This window comes from Saccostrea cucullata, unplaced genomic scaffold (genome assembly GCF_032062105.1).
Source record: "Saccostrea cucullata isolate Sc308-1 unplaced genomic scaffold, CSIRO_AGI_Scuc_v1 ctg2465, whole genome shotgun sequence".
NCBI classification, from domain to species: domain Eukaryota; kingdom Metazoa; phylum Mollusca; class Bivalvia; order Ostreida; family Ostreidae; genus Saccostrea; species Saccostrea cuccullata.
The window spans coordinates 50381-75743 of NW_026922292.1; the positions used below are offsets into that span (position 1 = coordinate 50381).

At 31.4% G+C, this 25363-nt stretch overlaps 2 protein-coding genes across 3 annotated transcripts; one reads left to right on the forward strand and one right to left on the reverse strand.

Annotated features, from left to right (window-relative positions):
* Positions 1 to 1575: 1575 nt before the first annotated feature.
* On the forward strand, positions 1576 to 6142 carry LOC134261560 (uncharacterized). Its single transcript, XM_062743987.1, has 9 exons — positions 1576 to 1591; positions 1682 to 1723; positions 1983 to 2080; positions 2965 to 3036; positions 3359 to 3485; positions 4777 to 4868; positions 5093 to 5161; positions 5391 to 5550; positions 6021 to 6142. The coding sequence occupies exons 1-9, from the start codon at positions 1576 to 1578 to the stop codon at positions 6074 to 6076; spliced, it is 732 nt and encodes a 243-aa protein (XP_062599971.1). The 3' UTR covers positions 6077 to 6142.
* A 1441-nt stretch (positions 6143 to 7583) lies between these two features.
* Positions 7584 to 22517, reverse strand: LOC134261556 (uncharacterized). 2 transcript variants are annotated; one of them, XM_062743982.1, is made up of 4 exons: positions 22282 to 22517; positions 8663 to 9255; positions 7878 to 8022; positions 7584 to 7695 (listed from the first exon to the last, which is right to left on the reverse strand). In XM_062743982.1, the coding sequence occupies exons 1-4, from the start codon at positions 22283 to 22285 to the stop codon at positions 7658 to 7660; spliced, it is 780 nt and encodes a 259-aa protein (XP_062599966.1). In that variant the 5' UTR covers positions 22286 to 22517; the 3' UTR covers positions 7584 to 7657. The 2 variants fall into 2 exon arrangements, with proteins under 2 accessions (XP_062599966.1, XP_062599965.1); XM_062743981.1 differs by having other exon boundaries at positions 7584 to 7698.
* Positions 22518 to 25363: the final 2846 nt, after the last annotated feature.

Consider the following 25363-nt stretch of genomic DNA (forward strand, 5'->3'; position numbering starts at 1 on the left):
TTCTGCTCAGTTGAGCTAAAAATACTTTTGACCAAATATAAAACGGGTTTGCAAAGGACGAAAGAAACAAGGGGCGAAAAATAAACCTGTATACAGTAACTGTTTATTACTGATAAAACAAAGTCGATATGTCTAAATGTCGAGTTATAGGCCAAGGCGTTTTTTCTCATGTAGAAGTTTTTGAATAAATTCTGCTTTTGCTTTCATGTGAATACAAAAAGGTCTGCTACTCTGCTACTACGCAATTGGTATCCTTGGGATATCCTACAAATTGTAGGTCGACCTTATCGGCAAACACCTCACAGAAACTCAAGCATCTTTAAATATCAACTTCACAGTACTGCATTTAATCAACTTAGGAGTGTGTGTGGATCAGAGTTTTTTTAACACAACAATTTTACAAATGACTAAAGACAAGGACACCAAATTAGTTATTGCCATATCTATTTTTGTAAATTTTCTAAATGTTCATTGGAATTTTTTGAGCGTCCACATCTGACTTACACTAGACATAATTTTATAAAGGACTACTGATGTTTCTCTTTCCCTGCTTTATTTATTTTAGTGAGAATCAAAGGGAATTTTTTTATTAAGAATCCAGTATCTGTATGGTGATTCAAATTCATATGTAGTGTAATGAATATCAAAACAATAAAAAACACATGATTTAGAGAATTTCCTGATTACAAAGTGAGCTATGGCATCAGTTGGATTTCTACTCGCAGGATCAAATCCAGTTCCTCCAAAATACAATTAAAATAAGAGCCAAACAAACAAAGAAAAAAGTATTATGCGTTGTCAGCATAGAACAGGACAGATATATCGAATAATTAATCTAGAAGTGCTTTTTCTAACCTTTGGATTTAAAGACAGTATAGTATTAAATGATTTTATTATCGTGCTCACTCCTGCTTCGTTTCAAATGAGATAGTAACGTCAATCAGATACTTTTTACCCATTCTTTCGAAGAGTTAAGTGGTCTTTGGAAACAATTCCTTTCGACAGAACTCATAATAATTTTGACATTTTTACCTTTTGACGGTAGAATGATCGCGGTTCCATAAATTTTGATAAAACAAATAGTTTTCTAATGTTTCTCGCATATGCCTCCTGTATTTTTATTTAGATGAATCATGACACGTTGGAGAAAAATTCTAAATATTAAGTCTAAATTTAACTGAGAATGCAGATGAACAAAATTGCTGGAAAAACAACAGGATCAAGTTTACTCAGATAATGTTGTGGCCTTAGAGCTCCTTTTTGTTTTTATAAATGTTGTCAAAACACCCACCAGTGACCTTTCTCTATGATCAAATAAGTTCACAGCCAGGGTAGTAAGATGTAATACAGTAATTATCATGTCCTTGTTCATGATGTGACTTATTGGTACAGGATTAATTCCCCTGATAGCGTCATAATGTTATCTGGGATTTAGATACCATTTACTGGGAGGATAGGACATACTCTTGATTTCATAAAGAAAACCTTGAATTTCAATAATACAGGTCCTTATATACACTAGCAAAGAAGACTTCAACAATATAATTGGAATTAAGCTTGAAGATAAACGTTAATATGAAGTCTGAAATCGGTAAGATTTCATTTTAATACTTAATTAATCAAGCAATTTGAATTCAATTAATTTAATATCAATAAAGAATACGTTTTTATTTTATAACAGGAAAGACAGGAATCTTAATTGTACTAATTGTTCTGTGTTCAGGTAAGTAAGAGAAATATACAATTTAGATGATTTCAAACTTAGGCTGATACATGTATTGTGATTGTGGAATAGCAAAAGTCTGAAACAAACCTCAAAGATGAAGGATTTTAACTGATATACTAGCTCAGTACAATACTTGCTTTTAGTTCTGTATCTCATAATCTAGTTTTCTTTTTGATAATATCTATCATAATAGACGAAATAAAAGGCAATTTTCATTTTCTATTTCAAAATTTCTGTTATATTCCTTTAATGTTAGTTGGATTTTCGAGAGCTGGCCAGAAATGTATGTACTGTAACAGGGCGGCGAACGTAAGCGACTGTTCAACGAACATTATTGAGTGCTCAGATGCTGAGGTAAAGCTCCATATATTGTTTGTTTGAAATTATTTTTCTCAAAGAAAATTTTAAATAATATCATTTTCGACATTTGAATCGGCTGTTTGTTTGGTTTTTTTTGGGGTGGGGATTTTCAAATTCAACTATTTTTTTTATTAATCATGACAGAAATAGACTAAAATAAGATTTTTAAAAATAACAGATTTTAAATTTACACATACATTATCCTGCATATGAAGTTCTTTGCATAAAGTAATTGTGTTTCTTTTGCTTTATTTAAGTTATGATGCTTTTTATTAAAATTCTATTGTTAAAGTAAAATCTTAACTCTGAGATAAATTGTGAACGTATAAACTTAAAAGAACACAAAAAATAGAGATGAATTAAAAGTGTATTGAAAATAAAATTCATTTTCAAAAAAAATCATTTAGATCTTCTAAGTATTGAATTTCAATGCTAATAGAACGCTATCAAACTATGTTTATTAAATTCAAAGTAAAAATAAAATCTTACTTTTTATCTTTGTTATCGTGTGGAATTCTAAGCCCTTTAATATCGAATAATTTTGGTAAAGACATCTAAAATATTACAATGTATTTTGAATTGAATTAAAAAGAGACAAATTTATGAATGTATTTTACTTGAATGAACGAGTTAATTGAGATCAATTTTCTTTTCTTCATCCTTCTTATATTAACGTCCGTCGATATCAGGAAAATATGTAGGTAAGTTAATTTAGGAAAAAGTTTTTAGATACATGTAGTAAATTGAAGATCAATTTATTTGTTAAAGTTTATTTACTCCTAGCAAAAATAAGCGCTTTTAACAGCACCTTATTAGATAATCAATTTCAGACAAACAAAACAGAGTTTCTGGTTTCATTTACTTATTTTTTGTTACAGGAATGCTATTTAGAGAAAATCACCACACAGGAACTTAAAACTGCATATGTTGCTGGTTGTCGATCACAATCGGTTTGTTTCTCTCTGAAGTAAAATTGAAATTACACCTTTAAAAATTATCACTATGTATATTGCATTCAGGTGTGCTGATTCATCGTTTAATATCATATTTTCAATTTATTTCTAGGCAAAAGTGTTTTGCAATGCTTTCAATACCATTCAATATGATGATACATGTACCTACGTTCAGACATATCTTTTATTGCTAAAATTAAGTTTTTCACCATAACGCAATAATTCTAAATCATTTTTTTCACTGTTGTTTTGAAACAAGTGTGATATGAAAACATTGAAAAAACGTGTAAATATAATTGATCCCGATTCCTGCTACCAGGTGTGTGCACTGATGCAAAGTTTAGGGAGCGGGCGGAAGAGAAGTGACTATACTAACTGTGTAGAGTGTTGTAATTCCGCACCAACCACTGAACATGGACCTTGTAACGCTAACCTATGTGGAGAAAGTACGTCTGAAATTTATTAAATTTTATGAAAATCGTTTTGGAAAACTTAAATAATTGAATGAATTTCCATCTTTAAAATCTTTCTAAAATATTTTCCAAAATGGAAGTTATCCATCAGTATAAGATGAAAAATTGATATTTTTGCTCTTCTAATTCATAATTGCACCTTCCATTTCCGCGATCACTGCTTAATTTGATAATTGTCCAAATCAGAAATATCTCATGAGTTGGTCAGGGAGAGTTGAAAATCATGAATAACTTTTTTTTTAATTTTACGATATGAAGAAGAAGTATGATTCAACCAAAAAGCTCATGATAAAAAGAAGACACTTGGGAAAATTAAACCATCAGACACAAACGCCAAAAAAATTAGTCCCCTGAATCCTATTTCCAGGAAAAAAAACCAGCTTATTTATTTCTTTTATAGCAACCTTTTGTCCGATATGAATCAAACTGCAATGGGTATTGACAAAAGACTTGACAACAGAACCTCTTAGAATGAAACATATGGATATAACGAACAGTTTTCAAGATCAAAGGTCTCAAAGGTCCATTAAATAATACAAAATATGAGCACACCCCCAAACCATGAGAGGTGGGATCAGGTGCCTTAGAACTAGCGTAATATGTTTAGCAATCGCAACCAAAAAAATAATTATCCAAATAAAATTCATAATTGTGATATTCAAACGGGATTGCCCTCAGAGTAAGCCCAGATTTAATGGATACATTAGTATCCAAATGACTATTGTTTCGCAATACACACAGATCTACTGATAATTTTGAAAGCAAAAGATTCTAATATCTATTCCCGTAAAGTTTTGGGGCAGACAAGAAGTTAACACTTTTAATTTCTTAAACGTTAACCGCTTTCAAATTTATCCTTTTTCATGGTCAGACGTCGCTATATCCTTGAGTCTAGTAAAACCTAAATTTAAATGGAACAGGTCTTCATACTTCTTGATGATAAAATATTTGACCAGCTAAGAATTTAAAACCCCCAATTTCTTAAACTTTTGAATAACATTTTTATTGACAGAAGTCGCAATATCGCCCAGTCTAGTTTTTTTAACATATTTTATCGTATAATTCATACAAGGGGATTGGTAACAATTCTAGTAAAAAGTCCAGTAAAAATCTTACTTGAAATAAAACAGGCTCCGATGTCTTCATGTTGTTTGATAATAAAAAAAAGTCTTGCAATTTTAATGGGTGACCACATACAATTAAAGAGAGATTAGTGACTATTCAGGAAAAAATATATATATAAATGTATTGTGTGTTTTTCCAGAGGGTGTATCAAAATCTGGATGCTTAGTTTGTGACGATCTTGTTAGAACGAAGGGAGGATGCACAAACCGACAAGTGTGTCAGGATACACAGGTATTTGTTTCTGAATACAGACAAATTATTTCTTGATATTATATTTTTCTAATTTAAACTGCAAAAAAATTAACATAATACTGATATTTATATGGCAAATGGAATGAAATATAGAAAATAAACCAATGCAAAATATCTGAAAAAATATGTACCGAAACAAAAAAGATTAGGTCAAATGTTTCTATACTGGGGATAAATTTTCTTTAAAATGTAACTTTCTTTAGGTCTGTGGCACCGCTATTCACATTGTTGGAGGGGATGTACTTTACAGATACTTCTGTGAGGAGAGGCATGTACGTATATTACTTACCTAGATTGATTGTTTTTAAAATCAAAATGTTACATTTTCTTATATTTATTGATTACTTAGATTTACATTTAAAAAAAAACATGTATAAAATTTAACAATTGAATAATGTTACTTTCTTATTTAAGCATACAAAACAAAATATGAACATTACTGTAAAATGTCATTTTGTATTTAAAAGTTTTACTTTCTTCTTATTTCAACTTTTTTTTCAGATATGCGCAGCTGCCTTGCAGAACAACGTGGATGGTCACATCATAGGAGCCGTGAACAAACGAGTCAACAGCGCGGAAAATCAGGGCCTTGTCGTCTGCTCAGCTTGTTGCTTTGGAAACGACTGTAATCAAGAGGGATGTTTAGAATTGAAGAAAAAGAGTGAGTATTTATGAGGTTATATTTAATAATACAGCATTTCCTTTGTGATTGAAGACAAAAATATTTAATTTACATTTCTTTTGAACAATATTTTTTCCTACATAATTTTGGGATGTATAAAAAAAATACTTAAACTTTAGAAACTTATTATACATTCAAATCAACGACTTCATTTCAATAAGATATCTGAAAAAGAAATAATAATTGCAAGTCCAGCATGGAATTCAAAATCTTGTTAAATTAGTTTTGATTATACATACATGTACATAGATTGGCCTTCGCAATGAAAAGATAAAGTATCATTTTGCGCTGCTTTGATATTTATTTTAAATTGATTTAATTATACATAGATTGGCCTTCGCAATAAAAAAAAGTAAAAGATCATACAGTGTAGCTTTAATATTAATTTTTAATTAGTTTTTTTAATAGTATTTATTAAGTCAAAAGTGATGTTTCTTTTATTTTTCTAGATATCACTGTGGACATGCTGGGGACTAGCCCTACTGTGTTGCCTACAGCTGGGTAATAAGGGATCCTTCCATGTTGTCTTTTCAGTGTCAAAGTATTTTAAATTCGTTTGCGCAAATAAAACTTATCTTTGTAATAAAATGTAAAAAATATTACGTGTTTTTGTGACCTGTGTAATGGATAATAGAAATAGGTTCAATATAAAACAACGGAAGCCCATGTAGGACCTATCAAAATATATTTTTGAATTCGTCATAACGATTTTTAAAAATCATTATAACGAATTTAATTTGTTAAAACAGATCTATTGAATTCGTTATAACGGATTTAAGTTTGTTTAAACAGACCTATTGAATTCGTTATAACGAATTTAATTTGTTAAAACAGACTTATTGAATTCGTTATAACGAATTTAATTTGTTAAAACAGATTTATTGAATTCGTTAAAACATGAAGTATTTAGACTCCATTCAAACTATATAGAGGGCGGTATTTGTGGGGTTATATCTTTTAAATAAGTCAAGAAATCCCATGACAGGACCGTTTTAAAATGTTAAGTACATATTAAATTAGTAATATAAAAAATACGAAGAAATTTCATTGACATGAATTTTTCAGCGAAAGGTCCTGTTCCTCCTTAATACGAGAAAATTGAAAACCCTAAAACTTCATCTTTTCTTACAGTTGCCTTATTCTGTTAAAGATTTATTCGTTCTCTGAAAACGTTTTTGAATATTTTATTAGTAAAAGACAGAAACACCAAATGCATGCCTACTTAAATCTTTTCAATCAAGGTTAATCTTTAGTCAAAGGTCGCCTTCTCTCCTGTCGCCCGCGTGTCACATTGGTAAGAGCGTCTACACTAGTACTAGAGTCGCGAAGTAAGGAGTTGATCCTTTTGTTGCGGGTTCGAATCCCATTATGGGACGTCGATACCGGTTCTTCGGATGAGACGGTATAAACCAAGGCCCCGTGCCACAGTAGGTGCTGGCACGTAAAAGACCCCTCAAAGCTTAATGGCCGTCGTGGCGAGTATAGGACAAAATTTTTCGGCTCTCGATTGGCAAGTGATGGTGTCTGAATTTGAGTGAAAAAATTCTCAAAAGGGACGTCTCAACAAATTTAACCAATCAATTCTACTCTCCCTCTCTAGGGATACAATTTGACAGGAAGGAACAGGTGGTTACATATCAAATACTGGTACATTTTTTTTCAATTGTATTATTTTTAACTAATGCTAAAGAGTCTTTAATTGAACATTCATGAATAATTTAAATATTTCAAGGAAAAGGAAGTTAAAAATAACAAAACAAACAATGCAACCATTTCGGTTTATTTCAAGAAAATATAGTTCTTTCAAATGCCCAAAAATTCCTTGAGATTGATCTCGATCCTTGATATCCATGAATGCATGACGGAGATTCTCGGGTCTTAATGCCGTTCATTTGTGGTAAAATATCCAAGTCGGTGATATTTTAACAGTGCTTATATCTGTTGCTTTATTATTTTTCATTAACTATACAACAATGAGCTGCAAGAAAGTATCCAAAAATACATTATTTTAACGTCGCATGTCTATCTGTGTTCCGTCTTACATGTTCTGATTCAAAGGTTCCATTTTCGTTTTGTGAGAAGTTTTTCACTTAAGGGCAAAAGATGGAAATGTGTCTGTCAAATCTGCTAAAAAAGTAATTGAATTTTTATTAAGCATATAACGAATACCAAAACGTTGCATATATCGGTAAAACAACTAAATTTATATCAGATTACATTTTGGTGGGAAAAAATGAAAAATTAATATTTTTCAATTCTAGATAAAATCTAGAAATTAAACAAACTGAGTGAATAGAATTACGTACCACAGCCCCCAGAACAACTTGGTCGTGGCCCAGGCTTACAGAAATTGCTCTCACAATGAAAAACGAATCCGTAACAATCTTTACAATCTTCATCTTGCAAGCAATTTGTTGTTCCACTTAGTGAAATAGTCTTTGCACAATTCACCTGTATAGAAATAATGTAATATAAGAATGACTGTATTAAACATTGCATACAAGACACATTTCGTATATCGACTTTACTCCCCTTTTTAAGTATAACATAATAGATAATGTATTTTGGTTTAAGTTAAATGCATTATGACCATTAATTTGATCAAATATTTTTGTTCTTAAGATAAAGGATTTTTTTAAACAAAAAGTTTACGATAACTGTTTTGCCTTATGTATTGTATAGATCTAAACACCATCTAAGCAAATTTCTGAATTTTTGTGTTGCCAGAAAAAAAATCATAAAATTCTACCCTAACATGATTTAACAGACAAACTATGAAAAAATCTGTACAACAATTACTTAAAGTCGAAAAGCAAACATTCAGGATTCGTTGTAAAAATCTGATATTAGATATTTTTCATTATTTGTTTTAATGATGTGTGTATAGTCTTTGATTATATGAAAAAAATTCACTGTGAATTAAGTGATTTTTGGGAACTCATTCACTTACAAATTGTACACTCTGTTAATTTTTCACTTTAAATTATTTGATAGATAGTATGTATTTTTTTGAACCAAAAATGTCTACTTCTGAAAGACAATAATATCTAAATAATTTTGTTAGCGAGAAATGTTCTAGATTAAAACATACCCCGGATGGAAAAAACCCTTCTCTTGGAGTTAATGGACTTCTCGTTTTGATCTCATTCTTATGGAAACCACCTTTGTTTTGGTTTTCACTGTCTTGTAAAAGAAGTTTGGACAGAAGATTTTCTGAACTTTTATCTTGTTCACTGGTCTGCCATACTCCTGAATCACCCTGATCAGATGGTGCGTCTGAAAGTAGGTCAGTCAAATCCAAGTCTGGATTTAGATCATCATTGGGTGTACTTGGAAAATCGTCTAGATCAAAGGGGTCATAAAGTTTGGGTTCGTTGAATAACACATCTGTATCAGTATTAGAAATAATAGGTTCATTCTTGGATTGGGATTCTATTACAGGAAATTGATTTTCATACAAATCATTTCTCTTTCTTTTCCAGTAGTGAAACTTTCTCCAAACGGGTATTTCATTTGTTTCCTTTTTATAAGGCCCAAGTATGGGATCCACAAAAGTTGATTCTCTCCTGTTTGGTGTAACAAATCCAATGCTATGGAAACCAAATGGTAAAACAACATCCAAAGTCGCAGCAATCAAAATAAGAAAAGATGCTTCAACATTGAACCAAAAATATGGATGATAGCCTGTAAATTATATTTAAAAAAAGATTAGTGGCAAATTTCAAACATCTACATTGAAATTGACAGAGACAACAATTTTCTACGACTATCATTTATAGGACAATGTATCTTTAGAGACAATATTTTTTTCTTTTGTAGGAAAGGTTCGCTGCAATACCAAATTGAAACTAATAGAAAATCTTTATATGAGATATTTGCTAAAGGATAAATATCACAAACTCTTTTTCTTCCGAAATTCAGATATCTTTGGTAAATTTTGTGCCATTCTAATTGTAGAAGTGATACAGTATTTGTTTAGTTAAACAACTTAATGTTTGAAAAAGTGCAAAAATGCAGTTTTACAGTTCAGTATGTTTTTTAAGTTTATAAAATGTATTCAGTTTTCTTGCTCCAAAGCTTCGGCTTACATTTTCAAGAGTGTATTTTAATACTTTACAAAACTAAAATTTATCAATTACATTTCCATTTACAGAAATATTGATAAATACCAGTGTAACTCTTCTGTATGGGAGATAAGAAAATTTGTTTGTGGTATGTATCCTTAAGATATATATATATATATATATATATATATATATATATATAGATATATATATATATATATATATATATATATATATATATATATATATATATATATATATATATATATCAAAGGGGAATTACTGGTGAGCAAAGCAAGTTTCATTAATATTCTGATATATTGACAGTAAATTACGCCAAAACTGTGAGGCAAAACGCCAAATTTTATTGCTATACAGACTAGTAAACAAAGTAAATTTTATCAAAGAAGGTATTGCTTATAGAAGGAAATCAAGAAAAAAGGGAAAACGTTTTTCAATTTTGATATAACAGATACGCTTTGAAACATTGGCAAACAGAACTTTGAATTAATTCTTTATTAGTAACGGCATTCCAGAGAGTGACATATGGATATTGTATTTGAAACACAGCCTACAATGTAATACAACTTCAGATAATCGATTAATTAATAAATGTCACACATTAATATGCCATTTATGATATCTAATCAAATAATATCCGATTTGATTAATAGACAGTGTTAAAAATGTCATTCTTGATAATTATAGTCTGATTTGATTAAAAAATTGGCGTTTTATGTAGAGCCTAACTTTATTCATTATTACTTTGATTCCATTAGGAAATGCGCTTTGTAACATTCATTGCTGTCGTTCGCTTTTATGACCTTCTAATTTTTCAAAAGAAACGCACTCTGTTGATGACGCATGTACCAAAACATGTAATTATTAGGCTGATGTAATCGAAATTCAAGTTCTGATCAATGGTAAATTTAACTTAATAGCATTATAAAATTCATTGCAAGCGTCATTATTATAGAAAAATAACAATGAAACCATTTTTTGATATTATCATTATTACCTTATTAAAATTTCGAATTTTTTTCATATAATTCATCTATTTAGCAACAAAATTAAGATAATAAAATGCCAAAACCCTAAAAAACAAAACTTTCATGGTCAAATCATATACACTAATAATCGCTACGCATATGTAACAGAGACAATTTTGTTCCTGTTTGGGGATTATAATCGATGCTCTGCTAGGCCAGTTCAGTGCTGTACCAATTCGGCTAAAGAGTTAACCCACTAGCCCAAGCGAGTAGGATGCCATATATCTTGCACTACTACACATACATGTACATACTGTAATAGAATATATAAAATAATTTTGTTTAGCAAAACTGTTGTCAATATCATAATTTCTAACTTAATTAGTGTACTAAATGCACAACAATGTGAAAGCCCTAACTTTCAACTTATCAGCGAGAAACCGGAAATTTAGATCATAATTTACAGCCAAAATTTTTATAAGCTTTTTTCACTAAATTTTCAATTATTAGCGGCCGTAAATTCATTGCTTTTTCATTACATGGAACTTGACGTCTTTTTAAGACAAACACAAATACAATCGTACTTAATGATTTTTATGCCCCGGAGATCAAGTCTTTAAGTCTATTTTCAAAATTATGTGTCAAACAATGTGATATTATAATTATTGTGTTTATTGATTTTTTGGCTCCAGGGGAGATTTTTTGGCTGAATTCTTGCAAAGTCGTTTATTATATAAACAAGCAAAACCTTTGAAATAAACATAAACTTTCAAATTCGGCATTGCTCTCAAATTCACTATCATTGTTAACTTTAAAACATCTTTTAATGTTATATAAAGTTTTAAATTACGTCACGAATGTAACTATATTGCGGGAAAATACTTTGAGAGGTGGAATATGTGAAAAGAACATGAATATAAGAAGTAGATAATGCGTTGTGTAGAATATTTATAATGAGGTATAATAAAAAGTTTTAAATTACGTCAGATAGCACACTATGTACGCCGAACATAAATATGAGGTATTAAAGTTTTTGAACTAAATTGTAACAAAAAACGACGAAAAATTGGTAAATTTCATGCTTAAATTCCATATGTAATTAACGAAGAAATAGCATTGCAAAAGATTTGTAGCACTCAATCTTTTTTTAATAAAATAAGCTATTAAAAGAAGTATATGAAAAGGATGGAAATCGGGAATAAATCGTGTCTTGTCGATTAGTTTTAAATACATGTACTTGGTAACACTAAAGACATATAATAAGCACAGAAGAAGCAACAGAAAAGGTAATGACCTATACAAAGATTTTACTTTGGTTCAAATGCCTATGAATTTAAGAACATTTTTTAAATACTGGTTACAATAGATTGTAGATAACCAGAGAATAATTTCAATGGAGAAAGTTTGTTTTCAACAGTAAGGGTCACAGAATAATGTATGTTTCTTAAAAGACTTCAATAAATTATTTGACTTACATAAATGTAGTGTTGTGCCACAATGAGCTCAATAGTGTCCTGCAAACGCTGTTATTAATGAATTTATTTGCGATTATTTCTTGCAACTCCCATTAAAAGGGAAATTTTTTTCATACGACGGGATAAATAAGAAGAAAACAAAGTTAACATGGAAAAATTGTTTATCAGTTTCCTTTGTACCTTTAATTACAATAAACATACAGAATAAAAAAAATCTGAAAATGATTTTTAAAAAGACAGTGATCTGTCTTTAAATATCTATATTTACATTTGCAAATGTTTTCCTTTATATAACACTACTGAAAGCAAGCGTATTTATAACTGTATACATCTCTTATTCAAATTTGTATGTTTTTGAAAGACTTCAATAGAAATAGTTGACTTATATAAATGTGAAAAATAATGCATTTCACACACGTTAAAAGTCACAATCAGGCAAATTTAAAGTATTAAGTCACAATTCAAAATGTATTTTGTGAATAAGAAATAGTATCAATTCAAGCAGTAATAGTACCAACTGATTTTTTTACATACAATGAGCCCAATAAAATCTACTGCAAAAGCTGTAATAAATTAATTTCCAATTATTTCCTGCATCTTCTAAGTGAAAAGGATTTCGTCATACCCAACGGCATGAAAAATCCACTGAACGCGAAAGCAAAGTTAACATGAGAAAATTGTTGATCAGTTTCCTTTGTACTTTAAAGTTCAATAAATATACAGAATGTTATATAAAGGAAGAATTTGAAATATATATAGTAATAAGGTATCATTTCCCTTCGGCAAAAAAAACCAACCCTGTTTACATCCCAATAAAACTCAAAAAATGATACCTTATTTCTTAAATAAACAATACAAATCTTGAAATCAATAAAGAGGGCATAAAACACGAATCCCTTAAAATATCAGAGGTTAAATCATGTGCATTGTAGAAATAAACATCCCTTTTGATCGGCCACACACCCCCTACTTAGTTCTATATAATGGTATGGTGGACAGAACTTTCCGTAGTAAAAAAAATATTAAAACAAAGATTTACAATTTATATGTAACAATTCAGCCAAAGTACGATTCAACATAAGAATGCATTTGCTATCAAGGTCATTTAATGACCAAAGAATGGACGATATGCCAGTTTAAAAGAAGTTGTTGAAATTCCTGTATCATTCACTTATCAGTGAGTAGCATGTCTCACTTACAAAAAAATAACTGTCTCATAAAAAAAATGTCGAATAAATTGAGAGACATGAACATCATAAATAAGTGATAGTACAATATTTTTACAAAAATAAGGACAGCTGACGATGGAAAAAATTAAGTCATCTCGTTTGTCAAACAATTTAGTTGTGAATTTCTCTAAAGTCAAAATATCTAAAACATCCAAATATGTAACAGATTCTGTGGTGTCTTTTATTTCAAGTTAACTGAGATATATAAAGTCGACATATGAATGAAAATAATTATTTGCAATTTAAAAGGCTTCCGATATATCTGAATGTCGAATTGAAGGACATAGCAAGTATCTTATCTCGTTATGTTAAAATTTTTCAATAAAATTTTGTTTCGTAGGAATACAAAATTTGGCCACCTAATATATGAGAATAATTAGTGTTAACGGATTCAAAGTGTTTGGGAAAAAATTAGTTTCCGTCGTCTACATAAATGTTGCATATAAAGAATTCAAGCTCCCTTTTAATCTCAACTTCAGAGCACTTGTGTGTACAGAGTGGTGTACAGAAGTAATTTTGCTGATGACTTATCACAAGATGTGAACATTTCCGATTTCCGTTTTACATTGAAGAAGCAGTGAAGCAGTTATCAGTGATTTTAAAAAGTCTTTAATTGATCGTGAGAGCTTGGTGCATAAAGAGTAGAAAAGCCTTTTTGTTAAACAATTGTTAAAAACTTTTGAAAAGTTTGGTGATTTGAGAGTTTGTTAAAGTTCTTTAGAGTTTTTCATGATCCACTTATAATTTTCACTGCTCAGTGCGTCTTGAGTTTCATCATTAAGCCAAAAAATCTGTTTATGACGTTTTGATCTTTCTATTTATTTTTTTAAATTTGTTCTGAAGACAATAATTGAACAGTGGGTTTTTTTCCCAAAGCTTGTGATTCAAGAGATATTGCTCATTTTTATTATTTCTTCTGGTTTCTGGCTATAAATCTACATCAATCAAGTCGATACAGATAAAGAAAATAATTAAAATGAAAGCCTAAGGAAATAATCGTTTTCCTGATGCGTGATACGACATCTAAAAAGGATTTAATAATCTGAGGCCTTCAGTTATTGAAACAGAAGTGGAGAGATTAAAAAGCATGTCAGTCTGATACTCTATGAAGATAGCAATATTGCCAAGAATAAGAATGTAGACATTGGTCTATCTCAATCGATGGACAAAATGCTCTTCAGTCCCTAACTTGTATTTCTTAAAACACCCAAAGTACATTAAAGAGAGTTTATTTTCATGTGTGCTCTTGCTCTTTACTATCAATATTTAGGATTATATACGCTATATATTAGTCATTCACAGATTTTATGATTTGACTTCATACATTGTCAGGTGTTTTTATTTAGCATACCATGCTATTAGTCTTACTAATGGAGCAGTGGGACATTTACGCAATATGCATGTTTACGAGATATAAAAATGTATACATAATCTTGCAAAACAGTAAAAATCATCTTCCTGTACACGGATTACTGTTCTTGTATGGTATTTTCTGTTTAAGATAGTCAAGTATAGTTAATAAAAAAGAAAAAATAATCTACAGAGGTAATGGAATTAAATTGCTTAAAAATATTTTGAAACCCAAAAGCCGATCCTAAAGACATCCATCGATAAGAACTCCACTATCTAATTGGGAGTTGAACTATGTTCAATCTCCCATGGCTGCCACGCGATTTCTAGCGCAGTAATTTTACAATGAATTATATAGCGGCTGTCGTGGTGCTTCTGTGTCGGCCGATTTACTCCCCTGTGATATTCAATATAAACTCGCTCCATTCTATGTAAACTCGCAGAAAGTCCGCAATAAAAATAGTCCATCTCATTTTTTGATTTTATCTAATTTTCATGAATGATTTGAAAGTAAATTAAATTGAATTTTATTTAACTTAACTTGAAAAACATATTTTTGTCATATCTCCTAGAAATGACTCATAAATTTGATTTCCGGATTAAAAAATAGTCCCAGTTTTCTGTCATTTATCAACTGACAGTCCTCGACTGACTCCACTACGCCCCAGTGCTGTTTAAAGATTATACTGAATAGTAAACTTTTTGATACTTAAGTTTAGTTCATTCTCTCCTTTATATACCAAATGGTTCGATGGCCATGTCATTTAAAGGAATGACAAGATTTAGGAAAATCTTTGGAAAGGGTCGGAATTATTTAAAATAGAGCTTTTGTGTGCTGTCAGACTAAGAGGCTGTGAAATACTGTGAACGCTAAGGTTTTACACAACTTCTTTCAATTTGTTTCAGCAATGAAGAGACAGAACAACGCTTCGTTTAAAATATTGTACGGAAAAAAATCACGGTCAGACATCTTTTGTTCTGACAAGTAAAAATGATCTGTTAGACTGGAAAAAGTTTTGTCAGACCAGATACATGCAACTCATTTTTTTACGTTGGTAAAGGGAAAAAATAATAGTATTTAAATGCTATTCAAGTTTTTTGATATTCGATATCACGATTTCTGACATTAATATTTAATTTCATGAATTTATCAGCATTTAGTTGGTCACGTGTTCATCACTAGAACTGAACTTGAAAAATGTGCGTGGCTTTAATTAATAATTAATAAAACATTTAAAATGAATGAATACATGTGTATGCAGACACAATGCTATAATAATTCCAATGATCAATGTACGTGTGAAAACATATCGTTCCTCATGTTTTTTTCTTGTAGTAGCTAGTTAAACTAACTATTACATTTGAGTCAAATCAAAATCACAAAAACTAAGTGTCACTCGCGTGGCGCAGTTGTTAAAATATTTTGCTCTAGAGATTCAAAGTAAGGTGTTGATTCCTTGCGTCGCACGTTCCTGCGGGATGCACTTTTGATGAGACCATTATAAACCGAAATCCCATTTCGCTGTAGGTGCTGGCAAAAAACGACCCCTTACTGCTCAATGGTTCTGGGTGCTGTGTATGGGTAAAAATTTATAGACCTACATGTAGCTAGCTCCATCGGCAAGTGGTAGTGTCTCAATATGAGTGAAAAATTTTCGAACGTAAAACGAACAAAATGTAAAGTATTCAGACATACTTACTTCTATATAGAAATTACTTGAAATGAAATTCAAAATTATTGAATATATAAAGATAGAGAAAGAAAAATGAAAATCTAGTGTCTGTTGATGGTAACCTCGAATATAAAGAGTGTTTGTTTCTTTGTTGGGACCAAATATCTTGTACACATTCAAAAGAGAGAAGGGGGCGTTTTGATTCAAATGTTTCATAAGTATGAGGGCAGTGTTTGAGTAATAAATGGTACTGAAAGAAGTGCACTAACTGACCTGTATCTAAAAGTAGCTGCAGAACTGTAACTCTCCGAAAAAAATATTTTGACAGGCCCCAGAGCTACAGCGCCACCCATTGTAAAAACAGTACATTTATTGAGCACGAAAAGTTGAGCTTAGTTCAGGATTAATTCTTTCTAATTCTTACCCCAAACGTGAAAAGATTTATAAAAATCTCTTCCTCCTCTATGAAGTTCGCTTATATTTGACATTTGCACGAAGTGCGTTGGACCAAATTATCTTGCAAACCAAAATTGCAGCGCAGCAAAAATAGACGACATTTTATATGATCTTAATTTTGAGGCCAGAAGGGGCTGAACTGCTGCTAACAACAATTATAAGGAATGTTTTGTTGTGGAAACAGTGAAAGAATATATTTTAGAACATATTAGTAATATTTTGATGTGACAGTTAAAAAAAACCATGGAAAAAAAATCGAGAACCAGCGCACGCACTTTTTTTGTACAGTAAATATATACAGTTTTTTTTAATGGGTGCCACTGTAGCTCTCCGGTCTATCAAAATATTTTTTTCGGAAAGCAAAAGTTCTGCAGCTAATTTAAAAGCAGTCCCATGATCTTCGCCATTCAAATGGAATTGAAATTATTTTTAATGTTTCGTGTTGTATCTCTAACAAATTAATTCTAGCTGACTTAAGTCTGAAAGCATGAAAATGTTCCTCTACTTCCTGTGAGATCTTTCAGATTACCATGTTCAACTCCCATAAGTACTTTCAGTACTTTGATTTTTTGCATGTTGGCTAGTTTGAAGAAAATATTTTTCCCAATTATTTTATGAGCATTTTCTTGATGGTATAAAAAAGAAACAGATTTATTAAAAGATTTCTTTCAGAGAGGTCGATGTTATCTCTAACAGCACTAATCTAGATGAAGTGTTAATACTCAAAAGTGCTTTCACTTTACAATAAATCTGATTCCTTGTGTTGATGAAACGGACTACTGGCAATTTGTCTTATTGTTTAAGGTCTGCCATTAAAAATCAATGATCTTATGTACAGGAATTGTTGTGTAGACATAATTCTATGTAGAATGTCTCGCTAATCACACATCAATTTGAAAGGAAAGTGCTTACAAAAAGAAGAGTCAGAAAATCTTAATTTAGTACGTTTTTATAAGGATGATGTAATTTTCTCTTGATAAAAAAATTAACCTTATATTGCCTTGTTTCCTCATCGATTATTTTTATTAAGGTTTTTGTATTTTACAATAAATTTTATAAAAAAAATTCTTAACTAACAACCATTTTTAAGCGGTTAGCTTCGCTAACCGCTTTATGGCATGTGTCCGATTTTTATCGACACCGGAAACTTCCATAAGGCGCTACCTATCGACAACGGAAACTTCAACAAAGCCTCTACCTAGTACCTATGATTTGTTTCTAACACATATAACATATGTTAAATAAAATCAAGACTATCAAAACAACATAATCTTTCGGTTTTTAAATTTTTTTCTGATTTTGTTTGTCAATGAAATAAATTTATAATTGTTGTATTAAAAAAAAGTTTATGTATAGGAGCATTTGGTGTCGAGATTAAATTTCCGTGACATCAGCTGATGGCGATCGGGCCCTGTGACGAAATTCGAAGTCAGCATGAAGTATAGCTGATAACATTATCAACGCGTTAGATTTAAACTTTAGGAAGAAATGTATAGCGAGAAATATCATTTTTGAACCCAATGTTACACGAAAACCAGTAGGCATTTCCGATTTATGTGTTAAATTGAAGCCTGAATGGAACAGGTGGTCAAAATGGCATTGGACACCTTGTGTATTTATATATAGAGGGGGTAGAATGTTTCGATATTTGGCTAATTAAGAGACTTACTGATAAAAATTCAGGTGTCTGTGATTAATTATAAGGCACCCCTCATGAACAATAAATATTTGACCGAATTATGCTACTGGGCACAGGGAGGACGGGTTAATTACTGGCTAAAGGGGTTGAAGGTTATTACCGACTGCAAAACATCGGAGACTCTCTCGATCGAGTTTCGTTTTCCAAAATATTTAGGCATCCCTTTAATTAACTTAAGTAATACTAGTACACGAAGAAAGCCATTATATAAAAATACTGAATACATCTGTAAGTTGTACAGTTATGGATTACTTCCATAATGAAACGTTTGTTTTCTTCTCCTTTTTTTCTCAATTGAAATTATTTAAAAGATGATAAAAGCTTTGTTTCCAGGGATAAATTCTGTACTCAGTCTAATTATTACAAACGATTTTAAACGATCACATTTTTATTTTTAAAAAAAAAAATAATGGGAGCCTGAAAATACTAAAATTAATTTTAAACAAGAGGACCATGGGCCACATCGCTCACCTGAGTACTGTAGCTTAGAAAAAGTAGAAATTGGTTTATTATTGAAAAGTTAAAATCCAAAAGTAATCCCATGATCAATCATGGATTTGCTCTTCTTCAAAGAATTTTCCCATATATTTCTATGTAAAACTTTGGTCGGCCATTTTGGCCCCGCCCTACCCCCTGGGGTCATGATTTGAAAAAATTTGAATCTACACTACCTGAAGATGCTTCCATATAAATATGATGAATAATGGCTTTGTCATTCTTGAGAAGAAGATTTTTAAAGAATTTTCCCATTAATTTCTATGTAAAACTTTGGTCGGCCATTTTGGCCACGCCCCACCCCCGGGGGTCATGATTTGAACAAATTTGAATCTTCACTACCTGAGGATGCTTCCATATAAATTTGATGAATTATGGCTCTGTCATTCTTGAGAAGAAGATATTTAAAGAATTTTCCAATATATTTCTATGTAAAACTTTGGTCGGCCATTTTGGCCCCGCCCTACCCCCGGGGGTCATGATTTGAACAAATTTGAATCTTCACTACCTGAGGATGCTTCCATATAAATTTGATGAATTATGGCTCTGTCATTCTTGAGAAGAAAATTTTTAAAGAATTTTCCTATATATTTCTATGTAAAACTTTGGTCGGCCATTTTGGCCCCTCACTACCCCTGGGGGTCATGATTTGAACAAACTTCAATCTACACTACCTGAGGATGTTACCCCATAAGTTTCATCTTTCCTGGCACAGTGGTTCTTGAGAAGAAGATTTTTAAAGAATTTTCCAATATATTTCTATGTAAAACTTTGGTCGGCCATTTTGGCCCCGCCCTACCCCCTGGGGTCATGATTTGAACAAACTTGAATCTACACTACCAGAGGATGTTACCCCATAAGTTTCATTTTTCCTGGCACAGTGGTTCTTGAGAAGAAGATTTTTAAAACATGCCACCAAATTTTCATTAATTCCCAATTATCTCCCCTTGAATGAGGGCGTGGCCCTTCATTTGAACAAACTTGAATCCCCTTTACCCAAGGATGCTTTGTGGCAAGTTTGGTTGAAATTGGCCCAGTGGTTCTTGAGAAGAAGTCGAAAATGTGAAAAGTTTACAGACAGACAGACAGACAGACGGACAGACGGACGCCGGACAAAATGTGATCAGAAAAGCTCACTTGAGCCTTCGGCTCAGGTGAGCTAAAAATTGGAGAAAAAAATTTAATCGGCATTCGATCCTTTTCTAAAAATCAGCCGATATAAAATATGCACAGAAAAAAAGAGGCACGAAAAATCTTGACGATAAACACAAATTGAAAATTATATCTAATGAATGATTATTTTTGAAAGTTTGCTAAATTCCTGTGCAAGGTATAAGTTGTAAAAATACTTTTTAAATTTGAATTTGTCCAATTCGTTAATTATCATTTTGAGCCTTTGAGAAAAAAAAAAATTAAAATACAGATGCTTGCAGACATATTGATAGAAATTCGCATACTTGTTTTTACTATTAAAAAAAAAAAAAAAACAATGTATTGCTTTTGTGACATATTGAAGAAAGTGACAATGATACCTAGGTAATTCTTGCAATGGACAATTAAATTGTTTGTTATACACTGACTTTTAGTGAACCTTTGAATTTTTAAAATACTAGCATTGATGGATTAAACAACAACTTTCCTTTTCACCCGGTTTTTTTTTTTGTTTTTTTTTTACAATATTTCATGAAAAATATTTGCCAAATACTCAGTATATGTTCGTTTATACATATCGTGCAAGACTCTTTTTTAAATAATTGTCAAATACCATTTACTTATTCGAACGTTTAATTGTATGATCAGTCAATAATGTACATTTCTTAAAACTTGATTATCTTGTTTACTTGTCTTTCTTCCTGTGAGAGAAATAGTTCATAATATTAATAAACAGATGTACTCAGTATCTGTATCAAAATACAGAATGAACAGTGATCGGTCTCAAAAGAAAACGGATCCTTGAAAGTTCCGGTGCCTAGGAGAAGTAAGCATCCCCAATGACAGGTCACACCTGCTGACCCGCAGTGAGCCTACGAAACTGAAGCTCTCTGAAATTAGTTAATTCTCTGCTCGTCCATCCGTTTTTCTCAGACTAGCCAGCTAAAGATCTATGTACAGTACTCCAAATCAATTAATCTAAAGAATTTGAATTATCATTTTATTTTCTTTCTGAGTTGTTTGCTATAGTAGCCTTTACAGTTACCTAATTTCAGAATCAATAGAGCATGAAAGCCAATTAAATTTGCAACATCAACATAATTTTTTTTTCGTTCTGAGCACTTTTGGACGCCACCAATGGAGACAATTAGGGAGAAATTTTTGAAATTGAACTTCCTGTCTTTCAAACTGAAAATCTCAGGTTGATATTTTGAAACAAACATTTGTGACATCAGTCTGGGATGTTATTGGTTATACCATTTAGTTAAGTACTACAAAATTCAGTGTGTCTGCTTCTTCGCTGATGACACTGGAAAAAGATATGCATGCCTACTTTAATATCATGATTCAATGCATTTTTTGTTCTTGTACACTGTACATATTCGATGAAAGCATGCTAACCGCTTTTCAGTACTTTCAGTACTTTGATTTATTATAAGTTTTTGACACCCATTAACATTCTTAATTGCATAGATATTTCAATTTTAAACATGATATATAACACAAACATAATTTTATTTTTTCAATTATTCTTTGGTTTCAAAACCAATCTAAAATATTCCTCGAGTCGAGTGGTGATTTTCTACACAAAATACAGCAAAAAGGTTCTAGCGAATAAATAATGCTAGAGGTTTATAGTTCGGTAAATTTCATAAATTTTATCAGAAACCACATATCCCTCTTTGAAAATGTTTAAGTTGGAAACAAACAACGTTTTAAAAAAAATTCATTAGTACCCCAAAAAATTTTTAAGGGATTTTTTTTCTTTTGAATACCACCATAGACATAAATGTATTGATAAAGAAAAGCGAGAAAAATGGATTCAGAGAAAAAAGTCATTGAGAAGTGAGTCAACACTAATATAGACTGTCATTAAAAACTGTAATGCAGTCATTGTATCCTTTGTTGTTGTTTTTTCATTTAACAAAAAAAAATAAGATTCAACTTTATAAGTATATAATGAAATAAGCTTTATATTTTAAATTATACGAATCACTTTGATAAGAACAAGAATAAATTGTAATTAACTGTTTAATTTATTTTAAACTTCCATAGATAATACTAATTAATTTTGCAAAAAACAAAAAAAAAAAAAACAAGTGGATAAAAACATAAAAATATTACTCACGCATATTGAAGTTTCAAATTGTAGTCCTTTTAATCAGACAAACGTTTCCCATAAATACCTGTGGATTCTGTCTTATATCTATGTCGACTCTCAATGAAGTAACGATTTTTTTCTTGACACGTGCGTAAACTGTGATGAATCCTCTGATCCTTTTTCCCTATCCCCACAACATTTATCACAAGTCTCGACTCCAGTAGCAAGTGAGAATATCCTCAATAACATGTAGCACGAGATTACTTCAACTGTTATATATTGTTGTCAATTACCTCCAAAAATTTACAACCAGGAGCGTCCCTTGTGTATATTTCCCTAAATTGTAACATATGATGTCAAATATTTTTTTAATCAAATTACCATAGTCGTGAGCGAGGAATACATGACCAGAAAGGTCTGATTTCGTCTAATTTCAAGACTACAAGTTATTATATATGTACTACTGTCATGACAATAATGTTACATTTTGGATCATAGGAGTTGTCATCGGTTCTCTCTTTAATGACATTATCTTCCACAAACAGTAAAAAGTCATCTGTTGACGTTTGACGCCTACTTTAAATGTGAATGTTTACAAGGATAGTCTTCAAAAATAAATAAGTTTTGGCGGGCGCTACGTCATTTTGATTAATAGAAATGTGTACAAAAGCTCTCAAAATATTAATATATCTATTTAAACTAAAAATACCCTCAGAAGAATTTGGAGAGTTTAAGTACAGCAATGTAATCATATTCTCAAATTTAATTTAGCAATGTTATATATGAGTGTAAATTATCTATATATCCAAGTTTAATCGAAAAAGATGTCGGTATTGTTATGTTTTAAATCCTATTTATTAAAAAAAGAAATAATGTTGGTGATATATACATAACAGTGTTATATTGCTCATACATCTTTTTAATCTAGTTTAGTGCCAAGAATATTTCATATATCATATATCTAATATATAGATATTTAAAGAAATTAATGAAGTATTGGAACTAGTCTCCTACCTCAGAGAAATCAGAAATCCATAAAACAATACAAAATAAGAGCAGAGCAAACACCGACTTACAAAACATCAGAGGAGGGATCGGAAGCCATGGAGGTGTGCATCCCCTGTCGAACTGTCACAGCCGCTGTGGGCTCCTTGTCATAATCGGGAAATAACAGAAAAATCCGTCGACAATTCAGTGTGCACATCTAATTAATGGACTAACAATTAGTATGAAAAATGTCAGGTAACAATTGACTCAATGATAAATTGTATTTGCTAAAAAGGTCATTGTTACGACCATAGAACTTACGAAATGATAACTTTAATCAAGACCGTTGATTTTCTTGTTTCATGAAATCCATGAAATAGGTGAAGAAAACAATCAGTGTTCTATTTTTAAAAAAAAAGAAGGGGGGGGGGGCTATACAATTCTGTGAACAGGGCATACAACGACCACGTTGAAATCTCAAAGGTGGAGTTTTGTCAAAGAGGAAAAAGTGTTTCTTTTCAACTAGTCGTATCGGCGACAATCCTGTATATTGATCAATTTAACGGAATAATATGATTGATTGATTGGTTGTATGTTGTTTAAAGTCTCTCTCGAAATTTTCACTCATATGGATACCCCACCACTTGCCGGAGGAGAGCTGCAGATTTTTTCCTATACTCATTGGGGGTCTTTTTCGTGCCAGCCCTTCTGCGACACGGAACCTCAGTTTATACAGTCTCATCCGAAGGAACGGTCTCCACGTCCCAAAGTGGGATTCGAACCCGCGACGTAAGGATCAACTCCTTACTTCGCGACTCTAGAGCAGACGATCTAACCACGGAATAATATGTAATCAAAAATAGTACTAAAATACTAGTATGTCAGTCCAAATAACCAAATCATGGACTTTATCTACACACAATGTCATTATAATGGACGCAATTGATTTACAAAATGCCGACTTTAACATAGGTTGTCTAAATCCCTGTAACATCAAATAGTTTGAAAAAATCACAATTGATTTTGTTCAAAGCACTCTCCTGTGTATCGAATCAGTTCAAGACCAAACACCCTAAGCATGTAATGGTAGTTTATATAACTGCAATATTGAGGAATTTGACGATGCAAAAGCTGAAATTATTTCATTTTTCATACAGATGGTTGTCATTTGACCATTCTTGTCTTAGGTTAGTACAACATCAAAACATGAACCATGTGTAACAAAATATGTTATTCCCTTAAATCTGAGTTCGTTGGTATATAATTTGATTTGAAAATTAGAGGAAGGTCACATTGGATAATTCATTATACGCTGTCGATATATTTGAACTTCAAGAAGCACAATAAGTAACTATTGAATGTCCGATATATTATTGAAATATATGGTCTACAAATGACTAAATGGATGTTTAAAAAATGGGGAAATATCGTGCTCATTTTTGTATCAACTTCAGATACTGAGTTTCAGTATATTCAGAGTACTTATGTACAGGATTATAATTTCTTTTTACAAATGTTTACAATACCATAAAGCTTAGTTATCAAATTTTCGTGGATTGATTGATTGTATATTGTTTAACGTCCCATTCAAGGATTTTTCACTCATATGGAGACGTCACCGTATGTCGGTGAAGGGCTTCAAGTTTGAACCTATACTCAGGGCCGTTGAGCAGTGAGAGTTGTTTATCGTGCCAACGTCCACCGTGACACGGTACCTACATTTTAAGGTCATATCCGAAAGACCCATGACTTCCACTTCTAATGCCGAGCGCTTGGCGAAGGGATAGTCAATACCTATGTTTACGTCTTAGGTTTGACGCGGCGCAGCGAACGAGAATCGAACCCGTGCCTTCCGATCACGTAACGAACACTCTATCCTAGGCTCCCGTGATCGGTCAAATTATCGTGGAGAATTATAATATGAATAATTGGTGATTTAGAATTTACTTTAAAATATTTGAAATTGCTTAGAATCCATACCCGATCTACACCACTTCTCAAATATAGTGAAATACAGTGCGTCTAAAGTTTCATCTTTACAGCGATTAATATCTTTGTGAGATATGATGATATGAACTTTGTAGAGTAAATACTTGACCTAGAATGCAGAGGTTTCATTTAT